Below are 21456 nucleotides of genomic sequence, written 5' to 3' on the forward strand. Positions count from 1 at the left end.
ACACTCATGCAAACACACAAAGTCCCACTCCTTTCCCACACCTGTTTTTTCCACATCAGAGCTCACTTGTAAGACATCTGGGCTCTGGGAAGAGAGAAGGTATCCAAAGTCTGTTTGAGAACACTAAAGTGGGGAGAGGCCGTTATCCTAACCTTCCACAAAGGGAAGTGACTATGAATCAGACACCTAGCTCTTCTCCCTTCTCACCGTTGACTATTTTCACTCCTTGGCCTCTACCTTGTCCATCAACCAAGAGCAAACATGTTAGCACACTCCCACCTGCAGCACGTGAAAATGGGCTCTGTCCAACATCCCTCACCCAGCTACAGGGGTGTTGGGGGAGTGGTCCCTGAGGATCAGCAAAGGGTTAATGCAGAGGGAAAGAGGACAGAAGAGTTCAGCTTGAGCTCTGATTGGGGAGGCACAGGTTTAGAACTAATGACCTTTTAAAATTTTTGTCTCACATGATTTTATTAGGGGCAGTAGAACAGATACCCTTTACTGGGGTCTCTGCTGATTATAGACACATTCTTGCTAACTGGGCTCATCCTTAAAAGAAGCCCTGCCAAACTGGGGAGGAGTTGAAAACAAAATTATTAAAGGAGCTGAACAAGGAGTAAGAATAGCTGGTGCAAGAAGAGCTGGTGGCTCCTGGGATGAATGCCACTGAGCCATCTGTAAAGTGCTACTCTGACACTGCCCATGTGGGATTATTGCTTCTCCAGAGGAGGAGCAGGGGAAGGAACAGGAACATGGAAATGGGTATGGCATGGTATTGCTTTGCTCACTGCTCAGGCTGATGGGCAAATGGAGCCAGGGGTTAGCAGCACCAAAAATAACCAGGCAGCTCCAAAAGATTCAGTGAGACCATGAGATATAGAGGCACTCACCCTCCCAGCCAGCTGACCCCATGGCCCAAAGTAATGTAGAAGAGGCCCACCCCCACCTCATGTTCACATTCTTAAATTTCACAAGCAATATGTTGGAGCACTGGAGGTTAGGCCTCGAGAAATGAGAATGGGCTGGGGCAGAGGGAACAGGCCTGCTCTGCAGAACCAAAGGACAAGCTTGCTTAGAAAAAGGCAAATCAAAGCATGGCTTAGCAAAAGAGGAAGATGACAGTGTAACTCTCCCAGCTGCCTGACTTGGAGCTCTCGGGAGATGATAAAGGGAGGAAGGAAGGAAGGGATCTATCACTGAGGGCTTCTGAGCACCCATACTTAGAAGCACACAGCAGCATCCCCTCAAAAGGGAACCAATACCCCTGACTACTTTGTTCCCCAGAAATACCACCATCCTGATGGAGAGAAGTGTCCCTCAGGGGAGCACATTCTCACTTCAGTGACTTGAGCTCAGAAGTCAGTGTCCAGCTGGTGGCAGAGGAGTGAGTGTCCTCTCTCATCAGGCCTCTGCGCATCTGCCAGGCTACTGAGCATACATATATAACTCGGGGGCTGGGACCTGGGTTCTTCCCTTGCCCCTTCACCTTAAGTGGAATGGGGAGCAAAAAAAACCTAAACCACAATGACCCCCAAGGGGAGTCTCTGCCTCAGTGGCTCCTGGAACTGGCAGGGTCCAGCTGATTCAGCTCCGACTGGTCCAGAAGTTCAAAGTCATCCCCCTCAGCATCAGTGTCCAGGTCTGAACTGGGGGCCCGGAGGACACCTCTTGTGGCTCTCCGGGGAGGTAGGCCAGCAGGGCCTGGCTGGGAGGCCCCTGACAGGGCCAGCTGGATCATGCCCTGGGAGACCAGGCTAGCAAGGTTGCTGGTGAGGTTGGATCCTGCAGGCAGGGCGCCAAGCAAAAGCTCCGGCAGTGCAGCCTCGTCCCGGCTGGCAGGGGGGCCCTGAGGCTCCTCGGCCCCTGGTGGGGAACGGTACATCGAGCTGGGCATCCCGATGCTGGTATCGTCCTCATCATCCAGGCCAGCAGGATCCACGTTAATGGAAGGAAAGTCTGGAAGGTCTCTGGCAAAGGATTCCTCTGGATCACTGTGACCATCTAGGTCTGGGAGAACAGAGGAGTGTCTGAGACATGGCAACTGCTTGGCCTTCCTATGCCCTAGCCCCACCAAGTCATCTCCAAGTAACCAGATGTTTCCACCCTGGATTTCTGGCACCGGTCAGCTTTCCCCCTCCACTTATAGACTGCTGTGACCTCTACTGGCCAGAGAACTCCCCCTTTCTTCCTCTGCTATGTCCCCCATAAGCCGAGAATCTGAGGCTATAAGGGACTGAGGATTTCTAGGAGAGCAGCAGTGCCATCTGGCTGGAGCCATACCCCTAACGCTGCTCTGCCACCTGCTCCACAGCTCAGAAAACAGGAGAAGCGGGGGCAGTATCCCCGCTGCCCGGGAAGCTGAGAGGCAACAGTCAGGGCCAGTATCAACTTGGGTCCAAGGTTCCTCTACCTTCAGAGCCTTCTGTTAGAGGTGTCTGGCCCCGTGAAAGATTGAATGTGCCGTTGTCTGTACAGGAGACCTCAGCATCCGAGTGCTCAGAGTCTGTGATGGCCAATTCCCTGGCAACAGTAGAATCATCCAGCTTAGGAAAAGAAAAGACCAACACGCCTGAAGAGATGGTGCCATTAGAAACGAGCGCAGTTCCCTAGTTACAGCTTCACCAGTGAGCTGGCCCTAAAGGCTACCTTAAGGCCAACAGTGTAACCAGGCATGCATGGGGACTTGAGTCAAAATCTTGACCCCTTTTAGGCTGCTCCCCCAGGGAAAACACCCTTTTTCATCAGTCTTGAGCACAGGAAGGAAAGCAGTCTTGGGTGTCAACCAGCCACTTACTCTTAAGCAAATAATTGATCCAGAGAATACTTTTCACAGGTGGCCAGGAGGATGCACACATTGCCTGACCTAAGGCAAGCCGGGCTGTTTAAAAAACGATCATGCCAGTTGCAGAAGTTCTGCCATGATGGCAGGGGTTAAAAGGAGGCATGGAAGAGGGTGTGCTGGTCACCAGGCTCAAACTGAGATTCTACATACAAAGTCCCAATATAAAACTAGCTTCTCTCCTCACTGCTCTTGGGGCAGTGAGGTCCTTGGAAAAGGGCAAGAAGCTGGGTCCCTGGAGAGCCCACAGGGAGCTTGAAAACCTGGTTACTGTCTAAACATGAGTGCCAGATGGTTAAAAAGGAGCTAAAAAAAAACTGGCCAGCGACGCAGCTCCCACACCCAAGATACCTGAGGACAGAAGGCAGCAAGTTCCTCTTCACTGTCACTGTGGTTGTCCCCAGCGCGTTCTGCGTGTAGACCTCTGCGGCGCACTATGTGGAAAGAGCAAAAACGCCTTGACGCCTTCCCGTGAGGGGAAACTCCTGTCCCCTTTGGATTTCAAAGGCATAAAATCAGAACACGAGAATGAACCCCCTAAGCCTACATAACAACGCCTGAGGGAGGAGCTGCTGAGCCTAAGTGCCAAGGTAAGCTGATAACACAGGAGAAAGATCTCTCTTCCAACATCCCTCCCTTTTTGTTCTGGTCAGATGATCAACTACCAGGCTTGTCAACAACTCTCAGGATCAGCTAGGGACAGACCAGATGTCAATGTGTAAAGCGGACACTGTCACAGAGAAGGCAAAGGGAGATGCCCCACCTGGGCTGAATCAGCCTTTTGAGGACTGGTACTATTCAACTGGCTGCGTTAGGGGGAGCTGGGCCTTGGTGCCCATGTGCAGGGCTCTTAGAAGGCCAGGGTTTAATGAAAACCCAACCTGACCATACCACAGAAGAGAGGGAAAAGTTCGCACGACTGTCACTCGTGTGTTGGAAGATCCTGGGCTAGTACACTTCTGGCTTCTGAAGCCAGTTTTAAATTACTTTTGGAAGGCAGCTTTCAGTACTGAATGGAGGCCGAGCTTAGGAGTTTGAAAGACCTGCTCTGCCATTTACTAACCGTGAGCTTCAGTTTCCTCAACCAGAAACTCAACCAGAAAAAGATAATACCACCCTCTTCTCAAGGTTGTTATAAACGTTAAATAAGACAATGTATGGAGAGCAGCCAGCACATGGGACGTGCTTCATAAAAAGAGGCTAACACTGGGAATATCTTCACTGTCTGTCTTTTAGTTGACTTGGTGGGACGTGCTTCATAAAAAGAGGCTAACACTGGGAATATCTTCACTGTCTGTCTTTTAGTTGACTTGGGAGAACTTTTCTCGTTATTTGTTTAAAATGGGAGCGTCTAGAATTCCAAACGGGAAAAACTAGTAAGCCTGCACAGATTTCCCTGGAATAGAAGGTCACTTTTACCGCCAACCCCCTACACACCAACCACATCCCACTTCTCCGTGTTCAAGGACCTATTATGTCAGACCTACGGGCTTCTCCTTCTCCTCCCCAAATTGTCCAAGTGGAAGGAAGCTTCCCCTTGACACTTACATTGTCTCTCTCTCTGCTTGGACATCATGTAGCCACGGACACTGAAGTCCAGCCGCTGCAGAGCTGGCTTCAGTCGTACATACACTCGATCCCACAGTCGGTGGTACACAGCAAGGGGCCACATCATGACAGTGACAACTGAGAGGAGTGGGAAAGAGTGGCAAAATGGAGAAAGGGCTGCATGAAACAGTCCTGACTGTCCCTCTGCTATCGTGTCCTTAGGGCCTGGACACAATAAATTCTAATTCTGCTGGTCATCTTCACAGATGTGAAGGTTCCGGAGGGCAGAGACTTCTGCAGTCACCTACAGGGCTGTGCATAGCGGAGTACATGCTGACACATCGAGGGCAGGACCAGGCAGTGCTGTCACTTGCACATGGGTGTTGCTGAGCCATAAATAAGGCCAAATGGTAACAATGCCTCAGCAAATACACAACAAATCATGTGAGCTTCTGATATATAATGGCCAGGGCCATCACTGCTCAGTTCTTCCAGTCTCAAGCAGACAGAGTTCATGCCAATATGAAGCAACTAAATTTACAGAACTGTGCTCCAGGGGGAAAAAAAGTGCTCCAGGGTAAACAGAACCTAGTAGAGGATCCCCTAAGTGTTGTGTTCTACTGTTATACAATACACTGACTCTAAAAATTCCCTCCTGAAATAGGGACAGACAGTCCTTTATAGCTGGTAACACAATATATGTTAGTGGACCCTCATCAGTTTCTAAAGCTGACTTGGTAAGAAAAGGACTTTATATGTGGGGAGCCTGATACAGGTAAGAAGAAAGATATTTTCATGACACTAAACAGGACATGAAAATATAAAAAGGTTATTTCCTGGAGAACCAAAATATAAAAGTCCTCTCCCTAAACCCAGAGTTAGCTATGGCTGGAAAAGCTATGAGGAGGGTAAGCTTGTGGGGGAGGTATATACCATACTTACGAATTAAGTAGGAGAGCAGGAGCCCAGGGATGTAGCGGCCCAAGACAGCCAAAAAGGTCAGTATCCCACAGCTCAGCAAGCAGAACTGGGGGCGTCAGGAAACAGTATTAAGCTTCTGCTATACGGCAGGGGACTGGGTTGGGCATGGGGGGCGGCTAAGATGGAGATGTGATAGAAATGATTCTTTATGACCTCTGAGTAAAGCATGGACATGTCAGAATGACATGTACCTAGCTACTGTTGCATCCAGTGGTAATTCTGTTTGGGAGGAAAGGGAGGATGTCCACTTCTATTCAAACTCTTCTCACATGGCTAACCCCACAGGGCCGCACCTTTCATGCTGGCAAACTGGTTTGAATAGGACTCAGCCAAAAGTTCTCTCTGAAAACAAGTGTTGGTGGTGGGCTTTTTAAGTCAAAGTAAAATAAAATAAAAAACTCAACCACCTACCACATGTTTAACGACACAGAATGCACACAAGCAAGGTTTCTTTCCCGTCTTGGGGCAGGAAGATGGCCTAATCTAGGTAGCAAGCACCCAAAGAAGGAATCGTCAAGCTCTTGCCTTAGTTTTAGTCAGAAGCCCCTTCCTACAACTTCCCTTGTCTATACAAACACCATGGTCTTTCCTTTCTTGAAGGAGGGTAGGTAGTAAAAGGGCTGTTTCAGTTTAGCATGAACTGAACTGAGAGCCAGAAATGAGAGTGAAAAATGGAAGAGTCTTACCTTGCCTGGGTTTTGCTTTTTGAAAAGCAAAAGGTTCCTTATGAAAATGGTCCCACTAACCCAGACTTCAGCTACGTGGTAGCAGAGCTCGGGCACGCTGAGCAACCGAGGGTGCACAAAGCCCCAGCTATGGGAGAGAGAAGGGGGAGCTGTGAAAGGAGGGTGTTGAAGGTTCCCCCTGCATCTCACTGTGAAGGCAGCCAATCCTTCCGGTTTAAATAGGGTCTGGGAAGTGGCTAGTCCTAGTTGCTCTGGAGGTGAAGCATGACTTTCTTCTTGGCTCACCAGGTTGAAACTGGAATTTAAGGACTAGGAGGGCAGACTTGTTCTGACAACTCCACCCTATGAGCAAGCAGCCCAATCCACGTGTGTAAACCTGCCACCAGCTCCAAGGCCCTTTGTGCTTAAAAACATCTTTCCTGGGCTCAGACCATTGCAATTCACTGTGATTGCAACGCAGGGAAAAAAGTAAAGCACAGTCTGATACCACTGCTGCAGAGACGAGAGGCAAAGGATGTGCCCCTGAGAGAGAAAACAAAGCAAAACCAAAATAAACCATGGCAAAGAAAATGCTTTGGGTCAAATATATGAGATGAATGAATTGAGAAATGAAAGCAGGAGCTGTAAGCCACAAGGGGAATCTTTGGCTTGCTGATGCCAGGAACCACTGTGTTTTCTGACCAGGAACTTGAAACAGCCAGAGGTTACAGAAAACACTAAATGACCTGGTATAAAAGCCAGGAGACAAATGAAGTAAGTTGCCTCTAAGTTTTCATACTAGAGCTGAATAATGCAGCCAATTCCTTGGTTATGTCAGGTTATGGGGCACTGTAATGCTTCTTTCTCAGAAACATCTTTTGTAAACATCAGAGGACACTAGCCATCTTAACATATTCCTTCCTGAACTTGAGGATTTGTTAAAATGATTATTTGCAACAGACTAGGTTCTCAGCTTATACTTTGTATCTAGAACATGGAGTTAACAACCTATAACCAGAATATTACAACAAGAGAATCAATCAGAACAACAAAAAGGGATTTAATTAGTGTTCCATACCTCTCATTGTCTAATGCGTCGGGTCTTGGCACTACAATATTAAAACAAACACCAGCATTAGTTGGTAAGGAAAACTTAAACATGAAAATGTTAGGCTGTTGGTCTGATAGCTCAAGTTTTAATGGGTTTGGGGAAAAGGAAACAGTAATAGACAATAAAAAGGAGACACCATGTTATACTGCCAGAGTTAGGGAGCTGCAGACAAGGGAATGATGGCTGATGCCTGCTCTTTTCTCTGGTGGGATGGGGTGGAGATCCAAATGGAGCATTAGGGCCCCTTCTAATTACTACAGTTGAGAGCCAAGGCGCACATAAAAAAAGGTCCATCCCACCCCTCAAGTGTGTCTGGGTTGCGCGTACGCATCAATGTGTGCCAGGTTACGAAGGCATTATATGACTACTTCAACTCGAGAAATCTGCCTATCCTCTTTAAAAAGAGACCCATTAACTACAGTCAATGATGTAAAGTCTTTTGACATTCACTAGCCATAAGACAGGTGGGTGAACTACCTGATTCCTTGAAGTCTCTCCAAAATAGGATGGGAATGTATTTAAAAGCTGTATACTCTGGTTTGAATATTCTGCCAACACTTCAAAATCACCATGTCCGACCTACATCAATTTTCCTCTCTCTCACTCCCCACCCAAACCAACTGCCCTGCCTGATGTTGCCTACATCTAACTGTAATGCCACTGCTACTCTCCTAGCTTTGAAATCCCAAAGCTGCTGTTATCCCTTACTCTCCTAACCTCTACTTATCAGTTTGACGTGTCTTCCGTCTTCACAGCTCTCCAAGCCATCCATCGTTTGTTTCCACTGATACCTCTCTGACTACTTCTCACACAGATACAGCCAGAGTCTCCCTTCTTCGCCCTTTTCTCTTACCATGTGGTTGGGTAAAATGCTATCAAATTAATCTTTAATATCTTCTCAGCACATAGCTCTAATAAAAGAATTATCAGGGGGCTTCCCTGGTGGCGCAGTGGTTGAGAATCCGCCTGCCAATGCAGGGGACACGGGTTCGAGCCCTGGTCCGGGAGGATCCCACATGCCGTGGAGCAGCTAAGCCCGTGCGCCACAACTATTGAGCCTGCAAGCCACAACTACTGAAGCCCGTGCATCTAGAGCCCGTGCTCCACAACGAGAAGCCCCCGCAATGAGAAGCCCGCTCACCACAACTAGAGAAAGCCCGCGTGCAGCAACGAAGACCCAACGCAGCCATAAATAAATAATAATTTAAAAAAAAAAAAAAGAATTATCAGGGACCACCCACTATCTATAGGATAAAGGTTCTAAGCCTAACTTAAAGGCCCTTATAAAATCTAATCCCAACACACTTTATTTCCTAGCACTCCCTTTAATGACCTCTCTACTCCTGTGAAAATGATCAGTTCCCTGCCCTCAGGAGATGCTTTGCAGCTTCTGGTTCCTCAGACTAATCAAGCCTCTGACCCCCATAGAAACCCACTTATCTCTCTACCTGTCCAAATCCTTTGTTTCATTCAAGGCTTGAGCTAGGGCCAAAATACATGACAAACATACTGATCACATACTGCACTGTGACATCTCTGGTGCTGTTCTGTAACTTTTCTTATGTTTACGTACGTATCATCTTGGATAAAAGGAACCATATCTTAGAGGACTTTATCTAAGTCATAATGCCTAACTTAGTGCTTTTCAAATAAACAATTTAAAAGAAATTCCAGAGGCAAATTGATACTGTCTTGGTAATGATGTAGTACCCAGTGAGGAGAATTATTTTTTAACAACTTGAGGACTATTTATTCCTCAGGCCAATTATGAGGGCAAGAATATCTCAGGTGGCGGATACAGATTTCCTAAGCTTAATAAACAATGAGAAGGACAGAACTCAGCTCTAAGGAACTACAGATGGGGCACTAGCCCTTCAAACGTCTCCTAAAGCAAATAATTCAGACTTCAAAAGATATTCCCAGCTCCACATACTCTCCCCAAACCCCCTAAAACTAAAGGTAAAAATGACAGAAAAGCATTTCCGGTTCAGATTGTTCTAAATGCTACCAGACTTACCTTTTGTTTCAGGCCAGATTTTGCTCTTCCATTGATCTATACACACAATGATCATTGAGCTGAATGCAAGTAAAAACACAAGACGAAGGGATGTCAGGGCAAAGAACCTAAAGAGAAGGAAGAGCAGAAGATCATCATCCAATTAAGCTAATTTCAGAAAAGACCATATGTGCACCACTGGTCCTGTGGTAAACAGACTTAAGTGTTAGCTATACACCTTGGGAAAAATCACTTAAACTTTCTGGACTTCAGCTATTTTACCTATGGTGCAGAGATAATAATTTGCTTCTGTAAAGGCAGAGGACTAAACCAAATAACCTCTTAAAGCCCATTTCAACTTTCAAGCCTGTGATTCTATTAATATCAAGGAGAAATTCATTCTTTGTTTTTGTTTTTGCCACACAGCACGGCTTGTGGGATCTTAGTTCCCTGACCAGGGATTGAACCTGGGCCCTCATCAGGGAAAAATGCAGAATCCTAACCACTGGACTGCCAGGGAATTCCCGAAATTCATTCTTGTACTGACCAAGTCGTTTTGATGAAAGCAAACATCGTTCTACCAAATTAGACCCTGGTTCAGGGCAACAAACTGACAGACATGCACTAAAGAGCACCTAATTCAATTAGATATCCTTTTACAGAGGAAGGAACTAAGGCTCAAAAAAGTAAAACAAGTTGGTCAAGGTCACACAGAAAGTGAGCACTGAAGCTACATCTAAAAGCCAGTTCTCCAGAATTAACACCAACCCTTCTCAAACTCTTCCCAAAAAATTGAAAAAGAGAGAACACTTCTTGATTCATTTAATGAGGGCAACATTACTGTGGTACCAAAGCCAGACAAAAACACTACAAGAAAACTAAAGTATATTGATACCTATGAATATAGATGCAAAAATCCTCAATAAAATATTCAAAACGCATTCAGCAGCATATTAAAAGGACTACACACCATGACCAATTCCTGGGATTTACTCCAGGAATGCAAGGGTGGTTCAACATACAAAAACTCAACAGTTGTAATGTATCACATTAAGAGAATAAAGGAAGAGCTAGTTCTTATTAGAAGGCATCAACCATAAAGAGATATTTACAAAAAATCTGGGAAATCTGAACACTGACAGTACATCTGAAGATATTAAGGAATTATTGTAATTTTGGGGCTATGATGTTATGGAAGTTATGCTTTTAAAGAGTCCTTATCTTTTAGAAATACATACTAAAATATTTATGAATGAAATGATATCTGGGATTTGTGTCAAAACAATAGTTTGGCAAGGGAAAGGGTGTGAAAGAAGAGGAAACAAGATTGACTATGAGTTGATAATTGCTGAAGCTGGATGATGAGTACTTGAGATTATTTATGCTATTCTCTCTACCTCTATATATTTAAAATCTTTCACAATAAAAATTTTTTTCAAAAAAAGCTAGTTCTTATGAGTCTTTCTATGATCCAACTCTAAAGCCTTTAGGGCAATGCCCTGTACAGTGTCTGTAGTCCAGTGACGTTACCAGACTGTGAGGAAATAAGTATAAAAATTGAAAGTAAGAATTTAGCAATTTGACCAAGTAATTTTGAATCTAAGGGTATATTTGGGCTTGTATTTTGTATGCATTTTAAACATATCTAGTAACTCATTTATACTGTATTTTACAAAAGTATTGCTCAGAAATAGACTGGGGAAAACGACAACACTAGTCCTTCACTGCAGATCGTTTGAGAAACAGTGTTCTAAGATCTTGAAGGAAGCCAAATGCATCACAAGAGGCGGTTCAGCAGGCATGGCTCTTAGACTGACTTGAGTTTGTTTCTCTGAACAGCCACTCTGAGTTGATGACCTTGAATAAATTAGCTTGACCTCTTTAAGCCTCAGTTTCCTCATCTATATGTGATGTTAACAATGACAAATCAGGAGACTTTCCTGGTGGTCCAGTGGTAAAGAATCCACCTTCCAATGTAGGTGACACAGGTTTGATCCCTGGTCGGGGAACTAAGATCCCACTTGCCGCGGGGGCGACTAAGCCTGCGCGCCACAACTACTAAGCTCGCGCACCTCAACTAGAGAGAGAAAAACGCACACGCCACAACTACAGAGAAGCCCACACACTGCAATGAAAGACCCCTCATGCCTCAATGAAGATCCCACATGCCGCAGCTAAGACCCAATGCAGACAAATAAATAAATATTTTTTAAAAAAATAACAAATCATGCAAGATTATTTGTAGGTATTAGAAACAACATACTTAATCACTTATAGAAATATCATAGTTGGGCTTCCCTGGTGGCACAGAGGTTAAGAATCCGCCTGCCAATGCAGGGGACACGGGTTCGAGCCCTGGCCTGGGAAGATCCCACATGCTGCGGAGGAACTAAGCTCACCACTACTGAGCCCACGTGCCACAACTACTGAAGCCTGCGCGCCTAGAGCCCATGCTCCGCAACAAGAGAAGCCACGAGAATGAGAAGCCTGCACACCACAAAGAATAGTAGCTCCCACTCACCGCAACTAAAGAAAGCCCAGGCACAGCCACGAAGACCCAACACAGCCATAAATAAATAAATAAAATTTTAAAAAGGAAAGGAACAGAGAGCTAGAAAAGCAGCAAGAAAACAACTAACAAAATTTAAAAAAATATCATAGTTGATCTTGCTAAAAAGACAAGAAGATACAAGGCACCTAATATACGCCTAATATATGTCCTATTCAGTTTTACAATGTAGAAGTGTCGTTAGCTATCATCACAGCAACTGATCAAACAAGAGTAAGGATGACCAAGAGTTGGTTATAAATGACCTCTTCTCTCCTCAACACATGACCTAATGACATATTCACAGAACACCATACTAAGAGTATAATCCTTACATTAAAAAAAAAAAAGCTTTATCTGTATCTATGAATACGTATATGCAAGCAGGAATTGTCAGAGGAACTTTAATTTTGGTCTCTAGACGTTTCTGCACTGTTTTCAATAAACATGAATCTATGTCACATAATTTTTTAAACTATACAAAGAATGAGGGATGGAAGAAACCAAGAACTTAGAAATCCAGTCATCAATGACAACCCTATTCCAATATTTCCACTCCATCACTTGAAGGATACTGTAATTATATATGAGATTACAGAATGAAAGTAGTTTAATAGATTTAAGCCTCTAGAGCTGCCCCAGGCCATTAATCTTCTCTCCAAAGCCAGTTCATCATCCCAACAAACAAGGAAATTTAGCAAGGCCAAGGAGAAGGGCTCGAGGGCATCCTGCTCCCCAGTGCTGCTGCTTCCATGTCCCAGCAGCAGGATGTGGCACGACTGTTTTCTCCGGAGTACTTGAAAGGGCTCTCTGGGGAGGCAATCCAGGCTGTCTGCAATCTCTGCTTCCCAAATCATGATTACTAACACAAATATAAATTGGGGTAGGGAAAGGATACTAAGCTCTCCTAAGAAAGGTCAGTTTTCCAAAGATGATGGCAATAAAAATACTGTTTCTCCAAGAGCTGGACTATTTTAGTAACCTGTTAGAGCCCCCACCTATGCTTCAACTCAGTTCAAACATTTATTAATTGCCTATTATATGCTGAGGCCTTGTGGTAAGTAGGCCAATTACAGAAAAGAGTAAAACATGGACCATACTCTCAAGTGTATTTATGTCAGTACGTGTTTGTAATATAGCATGACAAGTTAACAATAACAAAGAGGACATCTAAGCTGGGATTTGAAAGATTAATGGTAAGACAACAGGGCAAAAGGATGCGGGGAAAGAGAGGACATTCAGATAGGGAGAAGAGCCAGCTGGAATGACGTATTTAGGGAACTACAAGTAGTATGACAGAACTGGAACTTAAAGAACAGAGGGAGGGGATGAGTATGGGGAGAGAGGCAGAAGTCAGATCACGAAGGGTCTTTCATGACAAATGGTACTGGATTTTATCCTGCAGATAAAGTTGAATCAGCAAAGAGTTTTACAAAGGGTATATTTTCTGGATCATGAAGGCTGAAACTGTGCGCATCTTCTTGAACCAGATTAATCCTGGTCCATAATTCAATTTTAGAGCCAGATATAAGATAACCTTTCCTTGAACAAGCCAATGCAGAAACTTAAGAGGAAGAAGAGTTTTTCTGTGTGGTGCAAAATAACAATTCTTGGAAAAATAGCTTCTTCCATATAGATAAAATCTTAACTAATGGAAAGACCACCTCAAACCACTAGAGTTACCTCTCCAAGGTAACCAGACAATTAATATCAAATATTATTAATTCCCTTAGGGGGTCTATCAAATATAAAAGAATATGGATAAGTGTGTGCTCCTTTCCTTCAGCCCTCAATACTAAATTCTTAAACAAAAAGGAAATATCAATCTCAGATGCATGTGTTTGGGATATACTAAAGTCACACTACACTTTTATTTTATGGAGGTAACTTGGAAGCCTACCTGTAAAAAAACCTCTGCAACTATGCACAAGGACAAGACAAAATTGAAGATAAAGTACTTGTGAGATTGGTATAGGTAAGGAATGAAGAAAAATAAGGGAGGATTCCTCTGGATTAGTTTAGTCCTGCAACGTCTATTCACGCAGGCCAAAAAATTCACATGCAGATATGTGTACAAGTTTGATAAGACAACATGCAAAACATTTTTCAGCAACTATAATCAGCATGAGAACTTTCCAATTTAGCAAAGATAACTACAAATGCAGTCAACTCTGGATATTCACATGTGAATTATTTAATTTGGTTACTGCCCATAGCCCATTACTCCTTCTACCCATTGTAGGCTCACAATAGACTTTTCCTTAATGATATTTATTTTTTCATATTTCTAAAGGCAAGCATGTTTACAGGAGAAATTTTAGAAAATATAATTACTAATTAAGGAAGAAAATAAAAATAATTAGTACACTATCACCCGTATGAAACAGTCTTGCCAATAAAAAAAAAATTTTTTTTTTGAAACTAAATCTGATCAAGACTCTAGATTTAGCTACCAATTTACAGGAAATACACAGAGGAGCACAGGGGAACATGTTACGCCACAGGGATGCAATCAGCAAAATTCAATCTGTAGGACACTTTACAGGACAAACTGGTTTCTTCAACAGATAAATTGCAGAGGAAAAAAGACTGAAAGGGAAGCAACAGAGTAAAAGAGATGCTAAAAACAGAACAATCGGTCACAATATGTGGACTGCATTTGGATGCTAACCCCAAAGAACTGTTGAAAAAACAAAGTGACATTTATGAGAAAATTTGAACACTGACTGGAGCCATTAATTTTTTACATGTGATAATGGTAGTGATTTTTAAAAAAATCTTTATTTTTCAGGGTCACATACTGAAACACTTAAGAGATTAAATGACATGATGTCTAGGATTTCCCTCAAAACAAGAAAGGAAGCGGAAAAGAACTGGGGTACGGAAGACACAAAATTGGCCATGAAATGAAAAATTTTAAAGCTGGGTACAATTGTAATACATACTATTATTCTGACTGCTTATATATATGTTTTTAATTTTCCATAGTAAAAAGTTTAAAAAATAACCTATTATCTACACACATATCCTAAAATGGCAACAGAGGTTCTTCATTTAAAAAAATATTCAAATATAAAAACTCCATGGAAGTATATAGAATATCTGGTTTAAAAACCTCCTCCTTCATTTAAAAATACATGGGCATGTTTTCCTTCATCACCAGAAAAGCACCACAACTTGAAAATGATTACATCATACACAGATACAATTAGGTGTTTTTTTTTTTTTTCTTTGGCTGCACTGGGTCTTCCTTGATGCACGCGTGCTTTCTCTAGTTGCGGTGAGCAGGGGCTACTTTTTGTTGCGGTACATGGGCTTCTCATTGCAGTGGCTTCTCTTGTGGAGCACGGGCTCTAGGCGCACAGGCTTCAGTAGTTGTGGCACGCGGGCTCAGTAGTTGTGGCTCGTGGGCTCTAGAGCGCAGGCTCAGTAGTTGTGGCACACAGGCTTAGTTGCTCCGCGGCATGTTGGATCTTCCCAGACCAGGGCTCAAACCCCTGTCTCCTACATTGGCAGGAGAATTCTTAACCACTGCGCCACCAGGGAAGCCCCTACAATTAGTTTTCTAAACCTTTCCCTAATTGAACTGAGATGTTTCCAATTTTTGATGTAATAAAGCTGAACTAATATCACTGAGCATAAATCTTTGACCTTATTTATGATTAGCCACTTTAAATAGAAGTACCAGGTCAAAAAGCATTAACTTTTTTTTTTGTAACAGTATTATTGAGATACAGTTTGCATACCATAAAATGTATCCTTTCAAACTAATTCAATGTTTTTTAGTATATTCAGAGTTGTGTGACTATCATCATTATCTAATTTAGAACATTTTGATCATCCCAAAAAGAAACCCATGCCCATTAGCAATCACTCCCCATTTCTCCCAGCCCCTGAAAAGGTAATAACTTTTTAAGTATCTTAATACATGTTGCTAAATTACTTTCCAGAAAGTCTGTTGAATTTATGTTCCTATCAACCATAAACCAGTTTTTCCATATTGTGCCCGGAATTAAATACTATCATTTTTAAAAACCTAATAGGCAGAAATTAGTAACTCACTGCCACTTATATTAGAATTTTTTATTACTAATACGTAAAAATTTATATATCTATTGATTTATTATTATTTGGGTTTTTTTGTCTTTTTATAAACTGTCCATCCCCTTTATTATGGGCTAAAATCCAATTAATTATCAGTCTAAATAGAATACTCCTTGGAAAAACAATCTGGTGTCCAGAAAAATCATGAGAAATTTCAAAAATAAACAATTTTTCTGAGGTCAAATATACCATGGATCCTCATCATTAGTAGAGATAAATTAAAGTTTGTTATAATCATAAACAAAAGAAAGATCCCAAGTCTATTTTCAATCAAAGAAGATACTATTTCTGGGTTCCTTTGTTATTATGGAGTAAGCTTCTCTCAGTGGCACTTCGAACAAAGCATCCCATCCTATAGGGACAGAAAGCCCACTATTGTACAGCACTTGTGGCTGTCTGCTTAATGAGCCAGTCACTGGTAAATCAGAATGAAAACAAATTAACCCAACCAATATCATGTAGAGATAGTTGTTGCTTGCACAAAACCAGAAATGAAACCAGCTAGCTGCAAATGACCTACCTTATGTTAATGGAGAGAAAACACCCAACCTATAAAAAAATAAAATAAAATTCAAAAAAAAAAAAAAAGAAAGCACCCAACCTTATAATAAGAAGAGATAAAAACTGATGGCAAAAGAGAGGCAAAAAAAAAAAAAGTAAGCCAAGGCATCTCTGGGAGTCTTCCTTGCTATCAAAAGCAACAAGAACCCTCCAAAACTATCATCAGAAACATTTGCTCAATAGATTTCATCTGAAATTTGACGTGTAGATTTTTTTTTCCACAGAACAAATGTTTCTACTTAAATAGGCCCCCCCTTCCATCTCCTATCTCTCACTATTACTTTTTACTCAAATTCTAACTTTTAATAAATATTTATTTATTTATTTGGCTGCGTCCGGTCTTAGTTGCGGCACACAGGGTCTTTAGTTGCTGCATGCGGGATCTTTTAGTTGCAGCATGCGGGCTCTTAGCTGCGGCATGCGGGATGTAGTTCGCTGACCAGGGATCAAATCCCGGCCCCCTGCATTGGGAGCACTGAGTCTTAACCACTGGACCACCAGGGAAGTCCCTCAAATTCTAACCTTTTAGATCAGCATTGTGGTATACCTTTAATCACTTCTCCGGTCATTTTTTTGGGGGGGGGGATGGGGGGGATTGGTTAACTCAGACTAGTGACTGTAAAAGCAGATCCCAACAGAGATCTTAACAAAAAAACAGCTTGTGGATTGCTCTAAATCAATATTCCTAATTTGAAGACCATCTAGAATCACAGACTGCTAAAAACTGAAAAGGAGCTCAGCAGTCATCTAGCCCTCCTTGAACCATATGTACTTCATAGGAGGCGGTGCGAGGGCTTAGAGTTCACACACGTTTCCAGGGCTCCTTTGTCCTCCCCTTATCTTATGAGTCAAACTAAAAAGTTACTGAAACTCTTCTTTTCTGATCCTGTCACGACAGACTCTTGCTGACTCATATTCTTCCCCCAAATCATTCATTTACAGGTGGTGCTGAGGCTAATGAAAATATAGGCTATTGATAAGGAAGGCCTGACATTTCTGTTATTACACTAGAGAAAATAACATAAGTGACCAGAAGCAATATAGGCTGGAAGATCTCTAATATGATCACTATAATTTTTCTGGAACCTGAAAATAAGAGTGAAAGCCTTGAAATACTATAGGAGCAAGGCATCTACATCTATCCCTATCTTTTATGTTGTTTTTTATTAATATGTAAGAGGGCACATTCACAGGTATGGAAAAACCTCAAATGAGAAGACAGAACACTGAAAGTTAAGAGCTACCTGCCTGAATTCTGATGATTTGTTTGTATTCCTATCCAGTCTTCTAATACCTCAAAATGTATAAAACACCTCAGGCAATGACATATCATTATTCAAAACAAATAATGAAAGAAAAGTAAAATGTTTCAGATTTGATTTTTCTCTGACCTGAGCTAATGGATCCACCTGTGTTTCTTAAATTGCTTTTTTAAATAAAGTGAGAACAAAGCAGTTACTCTTCAACATTCCTAAGCAAAATGTCAACACCCACATTCAATTTGATGCTACTGGAATGTGAAGTCTAACTTTTATTTTGAACCTCACACTACCTTCCAAGGAAGCTCATTTCCTAAAACAAACAATCCTGTGAATTCCAATGCTAAAACTACCCTAGCCTCTGGGGTCAGTCATTTTGTACCCTTCACAGGTACGAGTCCTCTCCAGAAATGGCATACCCAATTGCTCTTTCATTCTCAAGAGTCACACCCTCATTTTGCTACATCTCTCCCTCAGCTACTTAGAGCCTGATGGGAACGTAACAGGAGTAACTGCATTCTGGATACACAACAGGCAAGCTACCAGGAAATGCCAGAGATAAAGACCAATCACACTGATGCTTTAAGAGACTCAGAGTAGGTAAAGGGGATCTGAGCGAGATTCTAAACACAGCATATTAGTAAACTTAAGTATATACTATTGGGAGCCAGTAAATTAAAGATAACTAACATTTAAAGATGTGTCTCAGTCAGAGCGGCTCCTTATGTGCAGACCTCAACCCCACATTCTACTTTGAAAATCTCTCTCAGGCAAGGGGGATGTGGAAAGCCCTCTCCTCAAAAATAACAACATACATACTACTGATCTATTTGCATTAATAAACCCTTGGTTTCTCAGGATTCATTTAAATCCTGATAAAGTTTTTATATATCAGTCACACTCTGACACAAACTGGTTTATGATCAACTTTTTTCCTAGGAGTACAAACCCAATGTAGGAAATGAAGTTCTGACTAAATGGTCTGCGGTTAGAGGTTGGGACAGGGAGGTGACAGGAAAAGAAGAAAAGGTCATTTTGGAAACTGCTCCAGAATGAGGTGCTACAGTTAAGGTTTTTGACAGACAGCCAAGGAGAGAAGTAGATACCTGGGGATCAAGGAAGAAACACTATCAAAAATAAATGAAGGGGCTTCCCTGGTGGCGCAGTGGTTGAGAGTCCGCCTGCCGATGCAGGGGACACGGGTTCGTGCTCCGGTCCGGGAGGATCCCACATGCCGCGGAGCGGCTGGGCCCGTGAGCCATGGCCGCTGAGCCTGCGCATCCGGAGCCTGTGCTCCGCAACAGGAGAGGCCACAACAGTGACAGGCCCGCGTACCGCAAAAGAATAAATATATAAATAAATAAATGAAGAGGGGCAGGGGACACGGGTTCGAGCCCTGGTCCGGGAAGATACCACATGCCACGGAGCAACTAAGCCCGTGCGCCACAACTACTGAGCCTGCACTCTAGAGCCCACGAGCCACAACTACTGAAGCCCGTGCGCCTAGAGCCCATGCTCTGCAACAAGAGAAGCCACCGCAATGAGAAGCCCGCACACCGCAATGAAGAGTAGCCCCCGCTCGCCGCAACTAGAGAAGGCCTGCATGCAGCAACAAAGACCCAAGGCAGCCATAAATAAATAAATAAATTTATTTTTAAAAATCACAAAATAAATAAATGGGGCTTCCCTGGTGGCGCAGTGGTTAAGAATCCGCCTGCCAATGCAGGGGACACGGGTTTGAGCCCTGGTCCGGGAAGATCCCACATGCCGTGAAGCACCTAAGCCCGTGCGCCACAACTACTGAGCCTGCGCTCTAGAGCCTACGAGCCACAACTACTGAAGCCTGTGCGCCTAGAGCCCATGCCCTGCAACAAGAGAAGCCACCGCAATGAGAAGCCCGCACACCGCAATGAAGAGTAGCCCCCGCTCGCCACAACTAGAGAACACCCACACCCAGCAACGAAGACCCATAGCAGCCAAAAATAAATAAATAAATTAAGAAAAAAAAGAATCCTCTTTAAAAAAGTCGTGAGGGACACAAAATAATGTAAAAATAAATGAATGAATGAATGAAGAATGCTGTAGAAGTTTATCATCAAGTTTGCTCAAGACTCTAGAAGCAACAACTGCTGTGATACCTCTAACCTGAGTCTCCTTCAAACTGTGAGAGGATTAATGTAATAAGCACCAGTGTGTCTTCCTGTCAATGAACTTGGAATTATTCATTTTGCTCCAGCTCACTGAAAGTCTTCTTTCAGACAAAGGATAATAAATGTTTTGGTTTTAAAACCAAGAATTTCAAGAGGAAATGTATTTTTAGCAAAAACAATTTTGTTTTGGAAACACACACTTTGTTCTGTTTCAGACTTATCCAGAACAGCTTTATCTCACTCAGCTGTAGAAGCCACCCTACACTTCAGTTCCCTTGGAATCTGATCAATAATACTTCCCTAGTTATTAATAAATCCAAACTCTGCTTGGCACATCTTATGAAGACCTAAGTCCACTTTAGGTGATGACAACTCAGAAGCAGCAGTTCCATTTTCACAGAGCATGACACAGACAGATTCTTAAAGCATACTTGTAGCCCCACTTTTCCAGCTCAGGAAAATACACACACTATTAGACACCCTCAATTTCCCTGGCTATAAACCGTGGCTAAGGATGCCTCTCTAATTCCCTGGAACAGGGAAGACTTGCCGTCATACGTGACTTTGAAACGGGTGAAATCTCACAATCACTATTTCATAACTGTTCTTTAAAAGCTTACAATTTTCTTTCAAGTTGCAACTATGGAGGCTCTCACGGACGCTCAGACTTCGCAAACTTCCCGAGTGGGCGAAAGGATATCTATCTAACATGCTAATTCAGATCGCTCAAGTTTGTTTTCTTATCACACCTATGTATACCTTTTCAAGAGCTCACACCTCACGCATCTACCCCAATAATAATTACTAAAATCCCTGGAGACAGTCTTCAAACCACTGTTGAGCAGACAAGAGAAGGGAGGTGATGGCCTTAACGGGACACAGCTTCCCCTGGCTAATATGAGGCGCCCTCGCTCACTGCGAGCGGCTCAAGATGTTACTAGAAGCTCCTGCCAGATGTGCAGGGCGAGGGTGCGGGAGCAGATAAAGCACGGGAAACAACTGGAAGGCCCTGGGGAGAACTGCGGTGCTAAAGCCGCAGGCGGGAAGCAGTGGAAGGTGAGGCAAAATTAGGCAGGTACAGGAAGGAGCCAATGCAGCGAAGAAAATAAGGGGGGCGAGAGATAGAGCCTTAGAGAAACCTGACGAATTCGCGCCTCGGAGGGTTTCCGAGGATCCAGTTCTCTCACCAGAAAGCCGCGTTCAGCCCCAGGCACCACAGGGCGCTCCTGGCTGGCCGCTCCCACACCAGGGCTGCCTGCACCCGGCTCAGCAGAGGCTCGTAAGGCCCCAGCACCTCCACCAGGGCCCGCTGCGCCGCCTCAACCTGCTGGTCACGCTCCCAGGAGCCTGACATACTGCGGCGGCCCCTGAAAGTCTGCCCCGAAGCTGGGCCTGGGGCCACGGCCACCCCCTCAGCCTCCGCCATCTCCCCCCGGCAGCCACAACATCCGGGGCCACGGCTCGACAGTCACAATAACACCAACTGCGCAGGTGCAAGATTCGGCGGGAAGGCCGCTTCCCTCCACAGTGCGCCTGCGCGTAGGGTCTAACTCCTGTCCACCCAGAGAGAAGAACGCTGCGTCAAAGTACGTCCCCGGCGCCCCAATCAGGAGCCGCGCACGCGCAGTCTGCAAGACTGAAACCAAGTGATTAAGGAAGTGCGGTCGGCAGAACTCAGTTCTCATTGGAGCGAA

At 43.6% G+C, this 21456-nt stretch overlaps 1 protein-coding gene across 4 annotated transcripts; it reads right to left on the minus strand.

Moving 5' to 3' along the window:
* Window positions 1–162: 162 nt before the first annotated feature.
* RETREG3 (reticulophagy regulator family member 3) lies at window positions 163–21240 on the minus strand. Of its 4 annotated transcripts, none has more exons than XM_027094527.1 (10): window positions 20950–21061; window positions 17602–17647; window positions 9162–9268; window positions 7112–7142; window positions 6055–6181; window positions 5330–5414; window positions 4388–4525; window positions 3191–3273; window positions 2411–2543; window positions 163–2007 (listed from the first exon to the last, which is right to left on the minus strand). In XM_027094527.1, the coding sequence occupies exons 3-10, from the start codon at window positions 9214–9216 to the stop codon at window positions 1550–1552; spliced, it is 1110 nt and encodes a 369-aa protein (XP_026950328.1). In that variant the 5' UTR covers window positions 9217–9268; window positions 17602–17647; window positions 20950–21061; the 3' UTR covers window positions 163–1549. The 4 variants fall into 4 exon arrangements, with proteins under 4 accessions (XP_026950328.1, XP_026950329.1, XP_026950326.1 ...); XM_027094528.1 differs by lacking the exon at window positions 17602–17647 and adding an exon at window positions 16313–16341 and having other exon boundaries at window positions 20950–21054; XM_027094525.1 differs by lacking the exon at window positions 17602–17647 and having other exon boundaries at window positions 20950–21240.
* Between the last annotated feature and the right edge of the window lie 216 nt (window positions 21241–21456).

This window comes from Aethalodelphis obliquidens, unplaced genomic scaffold, assembly GCF_003676395.1.
Source record: "Aethalodelphis obliquidens isolate GAN/ISIS:26980383/991018 unplaced genomic scaffold, ASM367639v1 scaffold89, whole genome shotgun sequence".
NCBI lineage: Eukaryota > Metazoa > Chordata > Mammalia > Artiodactyla > Delphinidae > Aethalodelphis > Aethalodelphis obliquidens.

Coding starts and splice junctions, on each gene's coding strand:
- RETREG3 (XM_027094525.1), bottom strand. CDS start 21,188: ATGGCGGAGGCTGAGGGGGTGGCCGTGGCCCCAGGCCCAGCTTCGGGG. Junction 7,143..9,161: donor AATCTGGCCTGAAACAAAAG/GTAAGTCTGGTA, acceptor TTAATATTGTAG/TGCCAAGACCCGACGCATTA. Junction 4,526..5,329: donor CCTGCTCTCCTACTTAATTC/GTAAGTATGGTA, acceptor CACTCCTCTCAG/TTGTCACTGTCATGATGTGG.